General features: G+C 48.1%; 2 protein-coding genes across 2 annotated transcripts in view; one reads left to right on the top strand and one right to left on the bottom strand.

Annotated features, from left to right (window-relative positions):
* STPG1 (sperm tail PG-rich repeat containing 1) overlaps positions 1-8,085 on the bottom strand; it is a 34,143-nt gene extending 26,058 nt beyond the window's left edge. The window contains exons 1-2 of the mRNA XM_079777463.1: positions 7,961-8,085; positions 4,686-4,804 (exon numbers count right to left, since the gene is read on the bottom strand). Coding sequence (XP_079633589.1) covers positions 4,686-4,804; positions 7,961-8,021 — 180 coding nt within the window. The 5' untranslated portion in view covers positions 8,022-8,085. The remainder of the gene's footprint in view (positions 1-4,685; positions 4,805-7,960) is intronic.
* Positions 8,086-13,993: 5,908 nt separating this feature from the next.
* Positions 13,994-19,944, top strand: part of NIPAL3 (NIPA like domain containing 3) — a 38,928-nt gene continuing 32,977 nt past the window's right edge. Inside the window, exons 1-2 of the mRNA XM_079777725.1 lie at positions 13,994-14,054; positions 17,246-17,583. Of these exons, the coding sequence (XP_079633851.1) occupies positions 17,491-17,583 (93 nt within the window). The 5' untranslated portion in view covers positions 13,994-14,054; positions 17,246-17,490. The remainder of the gene's footprint in view (positions 14,055-17,245; positions 17,584-19,944) is intronic.

Below are 19,944 nucleotides of genomic sequence, written 5' to 3'. Positions count from 1 at the left end.
TCGCTCAGATGGGGGAGGACACCGGAACGAAATGTCCCTGGGAGCCTGGGGGAGCACCCAGGAAAACCAGGGCGAGTTCTCTTACGGAGAGTGTGTCTTGTCACCAGGTGAAGGGCAGGTGTGTGGGGCGGGGGGGGGGGGGGGGGGGGGTGGGCAGGTGGAACGCTGGTCACCTGTGATGAAACAGGGACCAGGTCTCTGCCCATCGCTGGCCTGGCTACGCTGGAAACACAGTCAGACAAGAGAAGTGGAAGCACGTTTTCATGGTCTCTGTTAAGTCAGGCGTCTCTGAGGATGCCACGCTCCTTCATGTCCTTAAACCTGGCATCAGCCCGTTAGCAGTCCCTTGAAATCCCGAGTGGAACGTGGGCAAAAAGTCAACTCCACAAACACACTCTGACACTCCCGGGGCCCGGGCCCGGGCTAAGGGGCGAGGTTACCGGCACAGCCAGCCAGCAGCTCACAAGGCCGGGGAGCGGGAGGCAGGAGATGCAGCGAAGCACTGCGCGTGGATGGGCTGTGTGCCTGGACTCAGTGGGAAATGCAGGCGCACGAATGGGGGTCATTCATTCAACCCCCTTTCGAGGGCTTCGGGTCCTGGACGGACGGCGATGGCTGCCACCCCGGGAGTTGCCAGGCAGGTGGGGAGAAGAGGAGCACACCCATCACCACCAGGCCCAGGAGGAGGCGGCCAGGGGCATACGACTGGCTCTGGGAGCTCAGAGGAGGGTGTGCTTGCTTGCACCCCGGGGGAGAGGCTGGGAACCAGGAGCTGCTGCCTGGGTTCGTCCTCGCTCGGCCTGACCCTGGCTGCACAAGTTACTTAACCCTCTTTGTGTCTCAGGGTCATTACCTGAAAAGTGGGAATAATGATGGGACTTAGCTCCCAGGCTATTGTGGGGATTATGTGGATTAATGAATGCACGGTTTTCGAGGGGCGCCTGGCACCCTGTCAGTGCCAGCCAGTGCTGCTATCTCCAGGCCTGGGTCCTGCAGACCCGCTGGGAGGGGCGCTGGTGACTGATGCAGACAAGTCCAGCTTCCAGAGCAGGGGGGTCGGGCAGAGGGTTCAAACCTGCAGCTGACTGCACCCTTAGGGGCAATTATGCCCTTGAACGTGGGGGTCTATGCACACTGAGCTTCTTTTCATGGAAGCATCCCTGCGTGGAAAACAGCCCTGGCCCAGTGCCTTCTCGGGTTAATAAGTGAAGAGCGTCAACTTCGCCACAAATTAAACACTGGCCTCCTTACCACTGAGAGGGCAGGTTTGCTGTCAGGCCATGTCTGAAGGTACATTGTGTTGTTAAATTGTGCCCATCCAGAGCCTGTGGTGCCTGCATCCTACCACTCTTCATTTACTTGTGCCTGGAGGGATCGATCAGGTTAAAACCATAGAGCAGCCCTGGCTGGTTTGGCTCAGTGGATAGAACGTCGGCCTGTGGACTCAAGGGTCCCAGGTTTGATTCCGGTCAAGGGCACGTACCTTGGTTGCGGGCACATCCCCAGTGGGGAGTGTGCAGGAGGCAGCTGATCGATGTTTCTCTCTCATCGATGTTTCTAACTCTCTATCCCTCTCCCTTCCTCTCTGTAAAAAAATCAATAAAATATGTGGGTTTTTTTAAAACAAAAAAACCCCATAGAGCAGTGATCCCTGGAAAGGCCCACCTATGGTAACCTCCTTATTTTGAAGATGAGGAAACGAAGATGCAGAGACAGTGAGTGAGTGTCCAGTGTTACCCAGCCTGGCAAACAGTAACCACAGTCCAGGGTGAAATGGGACAGACAGGGGAGGTCGGGGAAGAAAGTGCCCATCAGGCCCCGGGGCTATGCCCGGCCCCAGACCAGGCTCGCCTCGCATGTACGAGCGTCCCAGCACCTCTGTAAACAGCTGTACAGCGTTCAGGGAAGCAGGCCTCGTTCCGAGCAGCAGACTGCCGGTCCAGGACCGAGCTCTGGGAAGGGATCCTGGCACCCAGCAGTCAGCTTCTTATGGGGGAACAGGAGCCGGGCAACGCGGCCTTGGCGTTTCCGACAAAGTGAGACGATAAGGTGCGTGCACGTTTCAAAGGGCACCGCGTGAGATGTGCTAAGTGGGTCACAGAATTCATTTGAGGCCACAACCAAGTTATGAGATCAGGCACAGGGCGTGTGCGAGGAATGTTTGAAGAAGGGCGGTGAGACACTGGGGTTTTAAAATCTGGTTTTAATTCGTATTGCCTCACTAAATTATTGGGTGATGCTACATGAGATCCTTAACTTCTCAATGCCCACTTCCCTCAGGACAAATGAGAACAATGAGCACGGAATCAGACTTCTATTTCTGTTTTTAGAGCTTGAAGAACCTAATACAATTATGTAATCCAAAATTTATGTTTCAGATGAAAAAAACTGAAGCCCAGAAAAGTCAAGGAACTCAAGGCACACAGCTAGTAACAGAGCAGAACTCGGGGGACCTGACTGATGGATTCCTTGCGCTTTCCACAAAGGTCCACACTCATTTCCCAAACACTTTCAAATATTAGGGGAAAGTTTTCACGTTGTCTAACCAATGCGACCACAGAGTCAAATTTCTGAGCAATTTCTCTATCTGACACTGCCTATAGCTCTGGCTGCATCTTGGTTCCTTCAGCAGAGAATTTTCTGAAAGCCGACAGTAATTTAAGATCCTGACTGTAAACGCCAGCCCGCTCCATTTCTGTATTTGCGTCATCAGCACTAGGTCACGTAGAACGGAGCCTTGCACACATTACTTGGCATCTTCCCCATGGCCGGAGCTCGGTCCGTTTTGCTAAGCCCTTTCAGAAACATGCTCTCTGACTTTCAGAGATCAAATGGATGGCTTTGCAGGCCACAAAGGGAGGCGTGGTGCGGTGTGTGGAAAGAGCGTGAGGCTTTGGAGTGAGCTAGACCTGGGCTTGAGGTCTAATTCTTTCCACATCGATTCAGCAAATATTTACGCAGGGCCTCTTGTGTGCCAAACCCTGCGTGCTGTGACCTTGGGCGGGTCATTTAACGTCCCTAAGCCTCGGTTTCCTCTTCGGTTAAGATAATAAACCCTTCCCTTTAGCATTGTTCTGAGGATTAGAGATGTGTTCTAAAAATGATTTCACCCGTAGTAGAGATCAGTGAATGGTGGCTGCTATTATTTTTATTGGAGGCTGGACTGCAAATGTCTTACTAATATATTCTTGCTAAACTGACAAATGGAAAACCAGACAAAAAAAAAGAGAGAGATGGACAGCTAAAACATAGACAGGGAAACGAAAGAGAAGAGAGAAAACTCCCAAGCAAATACCTTATTTATCATCTTTGGGGAAACACTGCAATTAATTAAAAATGTGTGCGCGCGTGTGTGTGTGTGTGTGTGTGTGTGTGTGTGTGTGTGTGTACTATATTCTTTATTATTTGCTTTCTTAGAACCCTAAAATACCAGAAGTGAAAGGAACTTAAATGTTCTCTAGTTGGGCATTCTTGTTTACAAAGAAGGAACAGGCGAGGGCCACAGGGGCTGGCCAAGCCCCTCAACTCCTTCCTGACTCACCTGCATTCATTCAGAAGCTAGATCTCATTCCCTCCCACCATCCTGGCAAGGTGGTAAGATGAGAAACATTTTTAGAATGCAGCAAAGGGTAACTGAGATGATGATTACTCCCCAAGAATGTTATTCTAAAAGTCTTGGTTAAACGAATGCAGGGATGAAGGTTTTAAAGAAAACTGAAAACGTTTGCGAGTTGTCTGAGCCCCCTGCTGGTGAGAGAGGAGCCGGTCAGATCCCTGGGCCTTTAGCAGGTGAAATCGCTGGTTAGGTGCCAAGCAGAACTTCCCAGATCAAAGAGGAAAAGAGACACAGATATTTGGGGGAGAGAGTGAGAATGGGGAAAATACAGGAGCAGCAGTAACACGTTGTCAAAAGAAGTATTAAAAATGAGGGGGCCCTCATCACAAAGGTCATTTTAAATTTATTAGACTCATTTTTCCTTTTTGTTATTCAAAGAAAGTCTTGTTATTCCCTTCCATGTTTTAAGGAGTGAGGCTGGGGGAGAAAGAGGAAAAGATTTTTACCTGTTACTTATATCCCTGGGATTTTTAATGTTCTATTTCTATAATAATTTTTGAAATACATTTCTTATTAAAATTTTTGGGTTCAGTGTAGCACCATCTGGACATGTTGTTTTTCCCTGGATTTAATATCTTTCCAGCTCATTCTTAAATTTTTTTACTTACAGTATTATTTTGTATTGGTTTCAGGTGTACAGCATAGTGATTAGACAGTCATATGCTTTACAAAGTGCCCTCTGCCCCGATATTTCCCACGCTCACTTGGCACCATACACAGTTATCGCAATGTTATTGACTATATTCCCTATGCTGAACTTTACATCCTGGGGACTATGTTGTAACTGCCAATTTGTACTTCTTAATCCCTTCGTCACCTCTTTCACTCACCCAGCCCCCCAACTCCCCCAGCCCTCTGGCGACCACCAACCCGTAGGCTCCCCCTGTCGGGAGCCTGTTTCAGCTGATTCTTACCATCAAGAGCACAGCTGGAGAGGCTGCTGTGGCTCCTTGGATAGCACCGCCCTCTACTGGTCACAGGGAGAGACGCACCAGCCAGATTCACCTGCTTGTCCCTTGAGGCTAAAATCCAGACTAAAAGTAAAGGATCTCTAAGACAATGCCATTACCTTTTTATGATCAAATCTCTTGGATTGACTATTAAATCCTTTCTTTTCTGATTCTGAAATATTTGCAGACTGAGATTTGTAAGGAATGGAGGATTGTGTTGGATATGCAGCGGTAAAACCTAAACAACAAAAATAAAAATTAACACAGGGCAAAGAATTGGCAAATGCAGAAAACAGAGCTGTATGTTTTATCTGAAATGGAATTGTAGAGAAACTTGCCTTTGGACAAGAGATAAACATGAAGCTGGATTTTTAAAAAAGTATTCCTCACTTGCCCGGCCAGTCATTGAGCGTTGACCTTTGAACCAGGAGGTCACACTTCGATTCCGGGTCAGGACACATGCCCTGGTTGCGGGCTCCATCCCCAGTAGGGGGTGTGCAGGAGGGAGCTGATTAATGATTCTCTCTCATCATTGATGTTTCTCTCTCTCTCTCCCTCATCCTTCCCTTCTGAAATCAATAAAAAAAATTTTTTTTAAGTATTCCCCACTTTACTTTCTTTCCCTCTTGGTAACTTATTGGGACTTCCCCTCCAGCTCTTAAACTAGAGAGACTTGGTGACATGGTGTAAATGAATTGTCCCAGGGAAGAGGGGAGATCTGGCAGGGAAGGAGGACACGAAACCATCACGCGTGCCCAGCCCAGTCACACATCAGCAAAGCGCCACGAAGATCCAGAGAGGCAGGGAGGTCCCAGAGCCGGGCTTTCTCGCTTCCCAGGGCACAGAGCAAAACTGTGAATTTAGCTCTCGGCGTTGAGCAGACATGGGTTAGAAAGTGGAAGGGCATCACTTAAAGAAAATCAAGTTAAAATGTTATACATCTGAGTCATGATGTATAAATGATATATGAAATCCCACTTCTCCCTTCTCCCACACCCCACCGTGGGAGAATGGCCACAATATTGATCCCACGGGCAGCATCTGTCTGCACACCCACTGATTACAAACTCTGTTCAGTGAGTAGAATAGAAATGGTTTGACTGCTGACAGCTTTTAGGCCTCACCCCTCCATCCCTCCCTCCCTCCCTCTTCCTGTTCGGCCCCTGGTCCCAGCAAGCTGATGAGAAGGCCAGGTGCTCCCTCCATGGTGCTGGCTAGAATGCAGCCAGGCAAACCCCTGCCCTCACTCCAGCCCCACCTCTTCCCCACAATAAAACCCAGGTCAGTCTGCTTTCCCTGCTCTCTCCAGCCACTGTGGGGCCAGATTAGGAAGCCTGCCCTGAACTCCCCAGAGAGAGCCTCCTCATGTGAGTATTAAACCTTTCCACAGCCCCTTGATGTGTGTGTGGCATCATCGGTCTTGACATCCAAGCCGAATTAGGGGGGCGGGAGGGGTGTCCACCCTGACTGCTGCATGTCCACAACAGTGAGCCCAATTATCTCAACATCAGAGCCCTCACCCTCCGAGGGAAACGGAAAGAGGAGCGCCAAGAGAAAGAAAGAAGGGTAGGGGCGAGATTGCCTGAAAACTGTCTTGAAGGCCCATTTCTTAGCCTCCAACCTTTTGAAAAAACAAAACTCTTTTTCAGAGAGGAAAGCCCAGTGCCAACAGGCCCCCCCCCCCCAGGAAGTACTAACAAGCTTTACAGATGAGGAAACTGAGGCTCAGAGAGACCACGTTACTCATGCAAAGCACAGCAACACTTAGTACAACACCTGAGGTTCGAGCAGTTTGTCTGATGAGCTCAGGCTCTTCAACTCTACGCTGTGCTCCCTCTGCCTGGGCCTGGCTCATAGTTAAGACTCATAAACAGTGAATGAAATGATGGGGAGGGGGCAATCCAGCCTAATTTGGCTGGGTTGAGGATGAAGCAAGTAAAAGAAGCAGAATGCTGCATATGTTCAGCTAGAAAACATCTGGCAACACCCACCTATGGTAGATTTAGTCTTTTCCTCCCATCTCCCTCCCTCCCCCATTCAAGTAGGTAGATGGTTATGTATTTTTTCTTTAAGGGAGCTAGAGAGCAAATCAGAAAGCAGCAGACCCAAGCCTTCCTAGCTTTGGTTTCTAAAAGCCTAAGTCATTAGAATTACTGCAGAGGAGGCAGTAAAGGAAGGGGGGGGGCGGGGGGAGGCGGCATTAAAAAAAAAAAAAGCAAAAGGGAGGACATTCCCCTGGAGGAAGGAAAGGTTTCTCCTTGACTAAAAAGGAGATCAAACATTTTGGCTTCTGGCTGTGATAGAAAGGTGTGTTTCAAAGCAACCCTTTATGACAGGCGTCCTCAAACTACGGCCCCCCGTGGGCCACATGCGGGTGTTTTTGCCGTTTTGTTTTTTTTTACTTCAAAATAAGATATGTGCAGTGTGCGTAGGAATTTGTTCATAGTCTTTTTTAAACTATAGTCCGGCCCTCCAACGGTCTGAGGGACAGTGAACTGGCCCCCTGTTTAAAAAGTTTAAGGACCCCTACCTTATGAGAACACACACACACACACACACACACACACACACACACACACACGATGAGATTAACAGTAATCTAGGCACTGTGGGACGCGGAGGGTGGGGGGGAAGACTAGGAAACTTGAAGACATAGAAATAGAAATTATCCAAAATAAAACACAAAGAGAAAAAGGATTAAAAATACAGAGTATCAGTGAGGTATGTGTTAACTTCCAGGAAGTTCATATAAATGTAATTGGACTCTCCAAAGAAGAGATGTGGGGAGAGAGAAAAAAGACAATTATTTCAAGAAAAAGATGAAAATTTTCCATATCAGATAAAAACTATAGGCCCCCAGATCCAAGAAAATAAAAACCTCAGCACATGAAACATGAATAAAATCACACCATGGCACATAAAATAATCACATTGCTTTAACAAAGTGATAAAGAAAACATTTTAAAATCAGGCAGAGGGAGAAAAAGGCGTTACATACAAAGAGAACAAGTAGAGACAGCAGACCACTGTTAGAAACAAAACCTTTAAGGAAAAGAAGGAAAAGAAAACTGTCACCCTAAAATCCTGCACCCAGAAAAAGACCTTTCAAAAACAAAAGCAAAATAAAGACTTAAATAGATACAAAAGCGGACAGAGTTCATCAGCAGCAAACTGGAGTAATAAGAAATGTTAAAGGAAGTCCTACAGGCAGAAGAGAAATGCTACCAGTTGGAAATCTGTATCTACACAGAGGAAGGAAGCGCTCTGGAAATAGTACACATGCGGGTAGATATGCAATACAGAATTATGAGTACACATGGGTACATTTAGACATAAATAAGTAAAATGTAACGCCCCCCGCCCCCAAAGACATCTATGATGAAGTTCGCCAGACCTCTCTGTAGTTTCATGTATCTTCTGGCAGGCTGTAGGTCTCTTTGTGCCAAGGTGGCCATCTTAGCACCGTTCTGTGATGTGTTTCATTTGTTTGATGAAAAACTCTACTACGGTTCTTCCAAGCACCTGAAACAGCAAAATACAGCATTTGTAGGGATCATTCCACATTTTTGTTAATTACGTGGATTGAGTTCTGTTCTCGGGGCAGGGCAGGCTAAGAAACGTGTAGAGGATGAGGTTTACCAGCATCTATAACCTCAAGTGGCAAGCACACTGCACTCACGGCCTGTAGCAGGAACCCTGTAAGTATTCACAGTTGATGTTGCTTCCAGAACTAACGAAGGCTTGAATTTTATAAATTTATCATGAGATCATTTACATACACTATAATTTAGGAGTTACTACATTGTCACTATGTATACAATTCTAAATTTTGACACGTTTACAATTGTGTGAACTACCACTGCAATCCTAATATATAAAAACCCTGGGTCCGTCACATCCACAACCACCGGAGGCTCAACCAACCGGAAGTCAGTACTGACAACTATGGCTGCAGGCACAGTGACCCAGCACTGACTGCTGAGGGGTCTGTGAATCAGGCCCGGAGAGAGGCCTGAAGAGAGAAGCAGGGTCTGATCCGTAGCCTCTGTAGCAGCTGTTTATCAGCACTTGCCTCTCTCTTTCTCTCCGGGCCTGACCAGCAGCTGGACCTCCATTTCTCTCCAGGCTTCCACCCAGGCTGCTGATCAGCCCTGCCTTTACGATCAGGCCTCCTTGATAGGCCCAGAGACGCTGACTGGCATAGAAACTGACCAATCAGAACCAAATCTGGTTCATCTGTGAGGAGCCAATGGCTGCCTAGGAGGCGGAGCTTTTGATGCTGACTGGCATAGAAACTGACCAATCAGAACCAAATTGGCCAGCAGAGGAGGGCAGTTGGGGGCAAGATAGGGCCTGCAGGGGAGGGCAGTTGGGGGCAAGATCAGGCCGACAGGGGAGTCTAGTTAGGGGTGATCAGGCAAGCAGAGGCAGTTAGGGGCAATTAGGCCAGCAGGGAAGGGCAGTTGGGAGTGAGATCAGGCCAGCAGAGGAGGGCAGGTGGGGGCGATCAGGCCAGCAGAGGAGAGCAGTTGGGGGCGAGATCAGGCCTGCAGGGGAGGGCAGTTGGGGGCAACTAGGCCTGCAGGGGAGGGCAGTTGGGGGAGACCATGCCTGCAGGGGAGGGCAGTTGGAGGCCATCAGGCCAGCAGGGAGGGCAGTTGGGGGTGACCAGGCCAGCAGGGGAGGGCAATTGGGGGTGATTGAGCCAGCAGGGGAGCAGTTAGGTGTTAATCAGGCTGGCAGGGGAGCAGCTAGGGGGTGATCAGGCTGGCAGGCAGAAGCGGTTAGGGGCAATCAGACAGGCAGGCAGGTGAGCGGTTAGGAGCCAGCAGTCCCGGATTGTGAGAGGGATGTCTGACTGCCGGTTTAGGCCCAATCCCACAGTCAGACATCCCCCAAGGGATCCCAGATTGGAGAGGGTGCAGGCTGGGCTGAGGGACGAATTTTGTGCACCGGGCCTCTAGTTAAGATATAAATATATCCATGAGCCCAAAAAGTTTTCTGTGTTTCTTTGCAGTCAATACCCTCCCAATCCTAGTATCTGGCAGCCACTGCTCTGCTTTCTGTCACAATGGTTGCCTTTTCTAGAATGCCATATATATGTTATCATAGTCTGTACTGTTTTGGACCTGTCTTTTTTCACTTACCACAATGCTTTTGAGATTCTCCGATGGTGTTGCATGTATCAGTAGTTTGTTCCAGTTGTTACACATCCTCACCAGCACTTGTCTGGTAAATCTTATTAATTTTAGTCATTTTAGTGACCCTACAGTGGTATCTCATTGTCACTTTAATTTGTATATTTTCATGTGCTTATTTGTCATTTCTTTTTATTTTTATTTTTTATTTTATTGATTTTTTTACAGAGAGGAAGGGAGAGGGACAGAGAGCTAGAAACATTGATGAGAGAGAAACATCGGTCAGCTGCCTCCTGCACACCCCCTACCGGGGATGTGCCCGCAACCAATGTACATGCCCTTGACCGGAATCGAACCCGGGACCCTTCAGTCCGCAGACTGACGCTCCATCCACTGAGCCAAACCGGTTTCAGCTATTTGTCATTTCTTTACCTTCTTTGGTAAAGTGCCTGTTCACATCTTCTGCCCTTTTTAAACAACTTGGTTATCTTGTTATTGAGTTGTAAATGTTCTTAATATATTTTGGATACAAGCCCCTTATCATATGTAAGTTTTGGAAATATTTGCTCTCAGTCTGAGGTTGACCTTTTCATTTTCTTAATATTTGAGGCTGCCTCAAGTTTTCACAGAATACTGGGGTTCCCTAGAGGTCAGTTTGAAAATTCTTGAGGCAGTTCACTGTTGGGTAGTTCTAACTGCTAGAAAGTCCCTATCTGTATCAAGCTGACCTCTCTCTCTCTCTCTCTCTCTCTCTCTCTCTCTCTCTCTCTCTCTCTCTCTCTCTCTTCTCTCTCCAGTCATCTTAATTCCAGCCCTCGAAATTGACTCAGAATAAGTCTCATTTCTCTTCCATATTGGTGATAGTGATTTTCAAAACGCAGGCCATAGCCTGTAGTCTTTTGTTAAGTTTGCTATGTTCCTGTGTGTGCTGCATGTCTGACCATGGGTCACAGTCAAAAAGTTTGAAAGCCACTGTTCTATATGACTGTTCTTCAAGTGACTGAAGATGGCCACCTGGGCACAAAATGACCTACAGCCTGCCAAAAAAATATTTGAAACTACAGGAAGGTCTAGTGAACTTAATAATAGATGTCTTTGGGGGTGGGGAGTTACATTTTACATTTATGTCTAAAGGTACTCGTTTGTCATATCCCACTACCCAGAAACTAACCCTCTTCTTCACAAGGGACCTCCTCAGCTCCTGCAACACCTCCTTGTTGCCTGGGATTGCTCCCCTCGCTACAGTGGGCATCATCTGCTGGTCCTGTCACCAGGTTCATCTGGGTCTCTGCTCAACCCTTAGGGGTGACTTCCTGGACCACTCTGAAGAACCCCCCCCCCTTCAGAAGAGCCCAGGAACCCGCCTTATTTTTCTCATAGCATTTTTCTCTACCCGACATCATATTTTATGTGTATTTCTTTATGATCTTCCCCAATAGAATATTCATCATGGAATCCCCACTCTGTATCCTGGCACATAGTAGTTACTCAATAAATATTTATGGAATGAATGAGTGAACGTGTTTACTAGGGGTAAAACACATTTTAGCAATAATGTGTATAGATGTACTCATAATACAACTCTTTCCTTCAAGAGCTGCATTCTATGAAGATTTACCTCACATGATTACAACGATAGGCATGTTATCATTGTACCATCTCTATGTTTAAAAAAAAACTTTATCATTTGTTATAGTATTATCACATATCTTATTATGATATACATGTATTTATACGTGTATGTTACTTTATAGGGTATATCAATATATGCTAAACCATGTATACTGCTTATGGGATTTGCATGAATAGTTTCGACCGTATGAGATTTTATCCATTCTGTTATAATGCTATGGTATGTCTTATTTTTTACATTTTTCAAAGCACTCTCAGGTAAATAACCCACTTGACATTTTTCATCAGCGGATGCCAATCTCACCCTTTCTTTTTACAGGTGGCCGCCTGAGCTCGGAGCAGGAGAGATGTTGGCAGAAGGACGCCAAAGGGGCGGGGGTTAGAATTCCGCTCTCTGTCGCCCACCAGCGGCCAGGCACCGCAGCCTCCAAACGTCTGCACCCTCGCGGGGCTGAGGCGGGGAGGCAGCTGCCCAGGCCCCGCCCGGGAGCTCCGTGGGGAAGGCATGCCCTGGGTAGAATCACCATTTTCCAGGTGGGGACTCTGCGGCACAATCCAGGGAGGGGTACCTCCAACGGTGGCTTCTTCCCGCCCTCCGGGCATCACCTCGTACCCAGCAGGGCGGGGTCCCGGTGGGTGTCCCATGGGTGCGCCAGGTCCACCTCCCATGACCCTGGGACCAGTGCCCCGACGGGAACTGCCTCCTACCTCATCGGTTCCCCCTGGGCTGAGTCCGGCCTTGCCCAACCTCCTCCGTCTCTATGGCAACCACAGCCTCACAGTCTGGAGACCACGTGAGTCACTCTAGCCAATGGCGTCCTCTGTTTCTTTAGAGTGATAAGTTATCGGCCAATCATTAGAGACGCTTTAAAAAAAACGGCAGGGAAGCTGCCAGAATTTTGGGCTTCAGCCTAACTACCTCAGAACCCGCGGGGGGACTTAATAGAGGCGACCCCTCAAAGCTAGGCGACCCCTCAAAACTCTTGTGATAGAACAAAAGTCTCACAATGTTGCCCACCCAGAAATCCCACTTCAAGGAATAAACCCAAGAGGACGAACCCTCACCCAAGCCCTGTTTACAGTAACCAAAGGGACTGATGTGGGCAATGGTACGAGGTCCACCGCCTCGTGTTCCCCGAGCCCCTCTCTCCAGGCTTCGGAGCAGTCACGGTCATCTGGTCAGCCCCCCGCTTAGGGCCCGCCCCAGGCTTCCCTGTAAACGTCCGATGAAATCCAAACATCCAAACCTAAGTTGTCCCTGGCCCTTCCCTCCGAAGGCAGCTCCGACCGCCCACGCTCTGGGGAATCCCCGCACCCGCCACGCCGCCCTCGGGCAGTTCCTACATTGTAAGCCCATTTCCGGGGTGCTCTCAGGTGTTCCCTCTGAGCGATCTCCGCCGTAGCTGGCCCTTTGGTCATCACTGAGGTCTCTGCCCAGATGTCATTTCTGCATCGGTAAAATGGGATGAGCTCAATGTCTCCCTCAGAGGGCTGTCGTGAGGATCTGAAAGGAAATGCGTGTGAGTGAAAAGGTGTGAGTTCCAGGCTCGTGTTAATTAGCACAGCTGTGCATTCGGGAAACATCAGTGCTAGGCTCATTGGAGGGCCCTAAGTGTTGCTGAGCTGCGGACGTGCTGGGAGGGTTGGTATAGGATGCACCCAACAGGTATTAGGGAGGGCAGGCAGAGATGTATCTATGGCTCTGAAACTTTGGGGGGAAACCGGGATGTGCAGGATTAAAGGATGTGCAGGATTTGGATCGCGGTGAGAGCGTGGGGTTTGGGGGAATGGCAGGAGCAAAGTCCGGGAGCGGCCACCTGTCCCGCCGGTGGAGGTGAGTGGTCACCTGAGCTCGCCAAGACAGCGGGAGAGGGGGAACCGGGTGCGTTCCAAGGTCCTTCCTGTGGCCGCTAGGGGGACCGGCTCAAGGTGAGAGCCCCGCTCCTGCAGGCTGTTCCTCCCCCAGGCTCTCCCCCTACGCTTCAACCAAGCCTTGCAGCGCAGCCAACTCCACAAAGTCCCGCCCACCCTCCCTCACAGCCACTCGTCTGAGCCAAGTGCCCGCCAGCTTCTGACTGGCAGGCAGCCGAGCAAATCAAATTGCGGCCTTTGAAAGCAAAACACCGCAGGACCCAGGCAGCGCCGTGTTGGGGAAGGAATTAAGGAGGCTGTGCCTCCGGGTTGCGCGAAGCGTCTAAGTCATTGCTCAGAAACCTCTGATAGGTGGGCCTGAGAGGAAACGCCGCGGTGAGTAGCGACTGAGACTGAGGGAGTGGGGACTTGAATGCAGCCGTCGTTTCTGGAAACGCGAATGCATTTGTAATCATCTGAGGTCCCCTAGTGTAAATACCCTTCCTTCTTACTGTCACCAGCCTTGTCAGTGTCTCAGAGTGTTGTTTTTTTTCCATTTTTGCATCGAAGGTGAGAGGACAGGGGCACGGGTATGCCTTAATAAGGGTGACGGCAGGCTTTACCAAATCAGGAAGTGAAATGGAGTAACTGCCAAAATTATTCCTCGGGCTCCCTGGCGATAGCAGGTGGAGTTAGCAGGTGCAATAGGGGGAAGCATTCTTGGTCCATGCTGCCTGCTGGAAGTTGTAGTTCCCAGCTCAATGGGAGGGGACTGGGGGAGTGTAACCCTTGAGTGAGCCAAAGCCCAGGAAGGGAAAAGGGCTTGGTATCTAACTGGCGCTCATCAGCAAGAAGCTGAATGGTCAGGTGGGAAAGGCGTGTTTTATCTTTTTTCTTTCTTTTTTTTTTTTCTTTTCAGACAGAGCCAAATTATAATACAGGCCCTCCTCTTAGCAGCTATGAGCTCTAGTTCTCTTATCTATAAAGCCTGTTCTGTGGGTTGGTGAAATAATTAATTGAGATAAGGCAGAGGGGGTGGAGCGGAAGCAAGTATCTAGTGAATTATCTTTCCTTTCTTGAGCCGGAGCCCTGTGCTCACCAGTGACGGTGAGGGCCTCAAACTTAGGAGATGGCTGGCCACACAGAATTGGTTACTTGCCTCTTGGGTGTACGTTAGTCCTGGGAAAGTGCTCTGAAGTCAGGAGAAGAGAGTCATTAGGCAAATGATGTATGTCTCAGAAGGAAGGACAACTGGCAAAGTGTTCTTCCAGGGCCTTTAGTCCAAACTCCTACCAGCTGAGAGAGAGCCTGTTTTGGCAGGCAGTGCCTCTGAGGTCTTGGGGTTCCTGGAGCAGAGAGGGAAGCTGCTTTTTGGAAGCAAATTAAATGACAGCAAACAAGAGCAGAATCAAACCCACCTGGGCAAACCAGCTGGTCTAAGAGGAGGTTAACAGGCCTGGATTCCCATCACCCCGCTGGCATGTCCCCAAGGCCCGTTTGCTTTCTCAGATATCCTGTGGGTGGGGCCGGGTGTGTCTGTTGGATCTCTGGAGTGGCGGTTGAGTACCACCCTTGAAGGGGAAGCAGGTGCTTCACAGGCCTGGCTGTTGAGCCAGTCAGTAGGTCTGTCTGGAGGTCACTGTGCCAGGTTCTGGACTACATCTGGGAAGGGAGCACCTGAAAGGGGATTCAGCAAACATCTTCCCCGAGCGTGAGCTCCAGGGCCCCTTCAGCTCCAGGGTGAAGGCCTGGAAGGGTCTTGCAGAGGTCGAGAGAGCCCTGGGCCAGTCTTTCTTCCTAAGGCTGTTGTGCTAAAAATTAAAGCAGGGATACATCACTTTAATACAATAATGCTTTTCACACACACACACACACACATTAAAGCCAAGTGTTGAATAATTCTGAATTCACAAGGTTACAGACACTCATAGGGCTTTACAGTCTGGGAGGTCTGGTTTTGGGACGTCGGTTATAAAGTTGTCTGATGAGTGTAATATATGGATACAGAAGTATAACCCCATCTGAAGGCCATTTGATAAAGTGACACGCGGGCCAAATGGTCTTCTAGGCTGCCCCTGTGGTAAATCCTGCATCTGGTGTCTCCTTGATGCTGGACACAGCGTTAGCCCTATGACATGTGACTGCTATCCACACCAGGAACCAGCATCCCTGGGTCTAGGGCTAGATAACAGAGGAAAGTGGGAGCTACAGGAAAGACAAGAGGCAGCTTTCTGAAGCCTGGAGTCATGGCAGAGACTGAGTCTGTTTGGCACATAATAGGCCCTCAATAACTATCTGCTGCATGAATGCATGGAATGAAGAAAGGACTATTCATGCATAAATTAAACAATATGAATAAAATGAAGGGGGCTGGGGGTGGCCAGGGAGAGGTCAATGGGGGAAAAAGGAGACATATGTAATGCTTCAAACAATAAAGAATTTCAATTAGCCGAAACCGGTTTGGCTCAGTGGATAGAGTGTCGGCCTGCGGACTGAGGGGTCCCAGGTTCGATTCCGGTCAAGGGCATGTGTCCTGGTTGCAGGCACATCCCCAGTAGGGGGTGTGCAGAAGGCAGCTGATCAATGTTTCTCTCTCATCGATGTTTCTGACTCTCTATTCCTCTCCCTCCCTCTCTGTAAAAAATCAATAAAGTATATTTAAAAAATATATATATGTAACATAATTTAATCATTTCCATTAAAGATTTTTCATGCCAATCTTATTGATTTCCCCCCTTAAAAAAATCACTATTTTCTGACTAAATTATACTTTGAAATAATTAAAAGAAAATTTTAAAGTTAAAACAAAAAAGAATAAAATGAATACTAATAACAGCTGACATTCATTGACCATTCACTCTGCATCCATATTACATGCATGATTTCAGCAAATTCTAACCACAACCCTGTGGTAAGATTGTTATTATCCATATTTTACAGCAGAGGAAACTGGCTGAAAAGTTAAACTACTTGCCCAAGGTAAAACCAGTAGCACATGGCAGATCAAAAGCAATTTAAAATATTTTTATATTAAAATAAACATAGACTTTACAGTAGAATCCAGATCTGTATTATTATTTTTTTAAATATAAGAGAATCTCAAAGAAACCCTTAACATTTGGGGGGGGGGGGGGGGGGCGGCGGTGTCAGGCCATGACTCCCGCAACTCGAGGGCATACTTTTTCTTTTCTATTTGGTAGAAAAGTTCAAGACCCACTGGAAATATCAGTCCAGTGATGTTAACAGGAATTACCATCATTGATGGTTTTACTTGAAGTCACATTATTACCCCCACTTTACAGATGAGACAACTGAGTCTCCCAGAGGTAAAGTGACCTGGTTGCACAGATCTTCCACCTCCAGTCCTGTGTTACCTCTCTGACCCTCATTAGCAGCCCAGTTCTTCCCTTTTCCATGGAGATAACTTTCCTCATTCTTTCTCTCCTAAGTCAGAACCCTGATGGTTCCTTTTGTGACAGTAGGATTTTTAATTAATTAATTTATTTTTTGAGGCCTGGAGAAGTAGACGCAGGCAGTATTCTACTAGAGCAGTGGTCGGCAAACTGCAGCTCGCGAGCCACATGTGGCTCTTTGGCCCCTTGAGTTTTTAGCCAAGGCCAGCTTAGGAGTACCCTAATTAAGTTAATAACAATGTACCTACCTATATGGTTTAAGTTTTAAAAATTTGGCTCTCAAAAGAAATTTCAATCTTTGTACTGTTGATATTTGGCTCTGTTGACTAATGAGTTTGCCGACCACTGTACTAGAGGATTCTATGGAAAAAGTAGGACTTAAATTAGGATGGGAGGAAGGAAGCATGGGGGGAGAGGAAAAGGGAGTGTTAAGGGCCAAGGAAAATGATTTTGAGATAGATGAAAGATACATATCTTTATTAAGGGGACCAAAGGCGTGATATCATTTTTTTAATGACCTCACTTCTCATGGCAGTTTGTTCTTTATCCTAGTGGTATTCTCAGGTAACAAAGCTGGGCTCAATGTTTCATTGTACATGCATTTTTAACGTTCCTCCCCCACACACCCCCATTCCCAACCCCCAGAGCACCGCCGGAATCAGGAAACGCATCCCTGGTTGTCCACTTGCAGGAATTTGCACTTCTCTGAGTGAAGATGAGGAAGAGGCTATAAATCAGCCAAAAGGGCCTTGGAGTACGGCTTTGGCGTGAGACAGAGATGGCTGGTGGAAGGGGGTGAACACCACCAGGGAAGATGGCTCACCGCTTCGGTCCCGCTTAGTGCAGCCCCAGCTTCTGAGCCAGGCCCGCGGGATGTGCGCTTAGACACCATGGACCGAGCCCACAGCGCAGCCCTGCAGCTGCAGCAGCTCCCGCCCACGAGCAGCGCCGACCCCGGGAGCCAGGGCTCCTTCTCCTACAAGGCAAGAGCTTTCGTTTTTCTGTTTTGGAATTGTGTGTTTCTCTAACAGAGTAACACAGGTGTCTAGGCTCTGCCTGCCCATCGCTGGCAGATCCAGGCAGGCCCTCCGCACACGTGGAAGAATGTATAATCAACAGAAAAGAAATGCTCATTCAAATACAAAACAATACGGAGGTAAAGAAATATTTTTAAAGGGATGCAGTCACACTTAGAAGATTTACTTCTTTAAAGTAATCACCTATCCCATTACTCATAGACAACCTTGGTTCATACATCAGCATTACTTGCTTCCTGTCTTTTTTCCGAATTACAAACCTGGGATCCGATTGTGCAGGAAGTTGTGTATCTTGGTTGTTTCAGTTAACCTTGTTTGTTGAGTGTTTCCCCCATGCCACTGATTGGTGATGGAAAGCATGCTGTTGGAATGATTGCCCCATAATCTGTTGAGCTTCTATATCAAAACTCGCTGGACAGCCCAGCCGGCGTGGCTCAGTGGTTGAGCATCGACCTATAAACCAGGAGGTCACCATTCGATTTCCTGGTCAGGGCACACGCCTGGGTTGTGGGCTCGATCCCCAGTATGGGGCGTGCAGGAGGCAGCCGATCAATGGTTCTCTCTTATTGATGTTTCTTTTTTTATATTTCTTTATTGATTTCAGAGAGGAAGGGAGAGGGAGAGAGAGATAGAAACATCAATGATGAGAGAGAATCATTGATTGGCTGCCTCCTGCACACACACACACACCCACGGGGGGTCGAGCCCACAACCCTGGCATATGCCCTTGGCCAGAATTGAACTTGGGACCCTTCAGTCCACAGGCCAACGCTCTATCCACTGAGCCAAACCGGTTAGGGCTCTCTTATTGATGTTTCTATCTCTCTCGCCCTCTCCCTTTCTCTCTGAAATCAAGTTAAGAACAAGCAGTTTGCCTTGAGTCGCAGCCCTGCCCAGCAGGGAATGGATTCTGGTTGTTGGGGGACCAACAGGCTGAGCTACCCAGGAGGCAGCATGGCAGCCAGTCCTTGACACTGGAGGCTGTGCCTCAGCCCAGAAGAGTTGGGCCTCAGATTCTTCCATTTAGCAAATAGGAGTTTCAACTGAGCATATAGAGGGCGTCCCCCAAAAAATGTATACACACTTTGTCTGTAGATTCTGTTACATTTTGAGAACAAAATGTATTTTAATAAACACTGCCTTTATAATTATTCAAAGTGTGTGTACAGTTATGGGACACCCTGTATATCCAGGCCTGCCCTGGGCGGGGTGGGAGCTGTGTGCACTATTGAGCTATCGCTTCCCTGAAGGAGCTTACCATCTCCCAGGGAGGTAGAGGAAGCTGTTTCCATGGGTACCTACCCTTCAGGACAGAATTTTGTGCAAAAATAGAGATATAACGGGGTGTTTTGAGCGTGGTCTTTAGAATCAGAGATACCGGGCTTCAAATCGCAGCTCTGTCACTTCCTAGCATTGTAACTCCGCTGCAGGCCAGTCTTAGATCCGTCCTGTAGGGCGGGTACGAGGATGACCTGACCTTGCAGAGGAAATGGAATCTACCTGCACCATCCCATTTCTGAGTTTGGAAATCCTGCCCATGCTCCCGGCTCCAGCTCAGGTGTCACCTTTTCCATGAAGCCTTTGTCAGTCCTCCTGGCAAGAAACTATCGGTCCTTTATCCACACTTCCATAGCCAATTCACCGTCACTGTAGTCGTCATCATCATCTTCATAACAGCAGCTAACACCTGTTGAGTATTTACTATATGACAGGGACTGTGCTAATCTTCACAAAACCCCCATCAGGAAAAAAAGGGGACATATGTAATACTTTCAACAATAAAGGATTTTTTTTTTTTTAAAGAAAGAGAAATATCCTTGGGTGAGGATTTTAAAAACAAACGCATAAGGTGGCTACTACTATAATCCCATGTTACATTTGAGGAAACTGGTACAGAGAGGTTCATTAACTTGCCCAAGGCCACACAGTCAGTAGGTGTAGTAAAGCTGGGGTTCGAATGGAGTCTGCGCACGGCCAAGGCCCTTGGCTCTCTGCACCACTCCCTGCTGCCTGCAGTGTGCCAGCACTCTGGGAAGCGCCTTCTGTCTCTGGCACTGGTTATTGTCAAAATGGCAATGCCTCACCTGCCGGAGAAGGTAAGCGACAGGAGTTGGCCTGAAACCAGGTTACACATGTAGCAGAGCCTGGTTAGCCAGACTGCTGCCGTATCTCTTGTATTTGACTGTGAGTTACCCGCAGAGCAAGCCAGAATGCTTCCACTTAACTGTTAGCAGTTTAAGCCCAAGGGATTGTGGGAATTGAGATTAAACAAGTGCTGAGTGGTCGTGTCACCGCGGGATCTATGTA

The sequence above is a fragment of the Cnephaeus nilssonii genome, assembly GCF_951640355.1.
Source record: "Cnephaeus nilssonii genome assembly, chromosome: 7".
Lineage (NCBI taxonomy): Eukaryota > Metazoa > Chordata > Mammalia > Chiroptera > Vespertilionidae > Cnephaeus > Cnephaeus nilssonii.
Note: the sequence above shows the minus strand (reverse complement) of the source record. Positions and strands in the feature narration are given on the sequence as shown.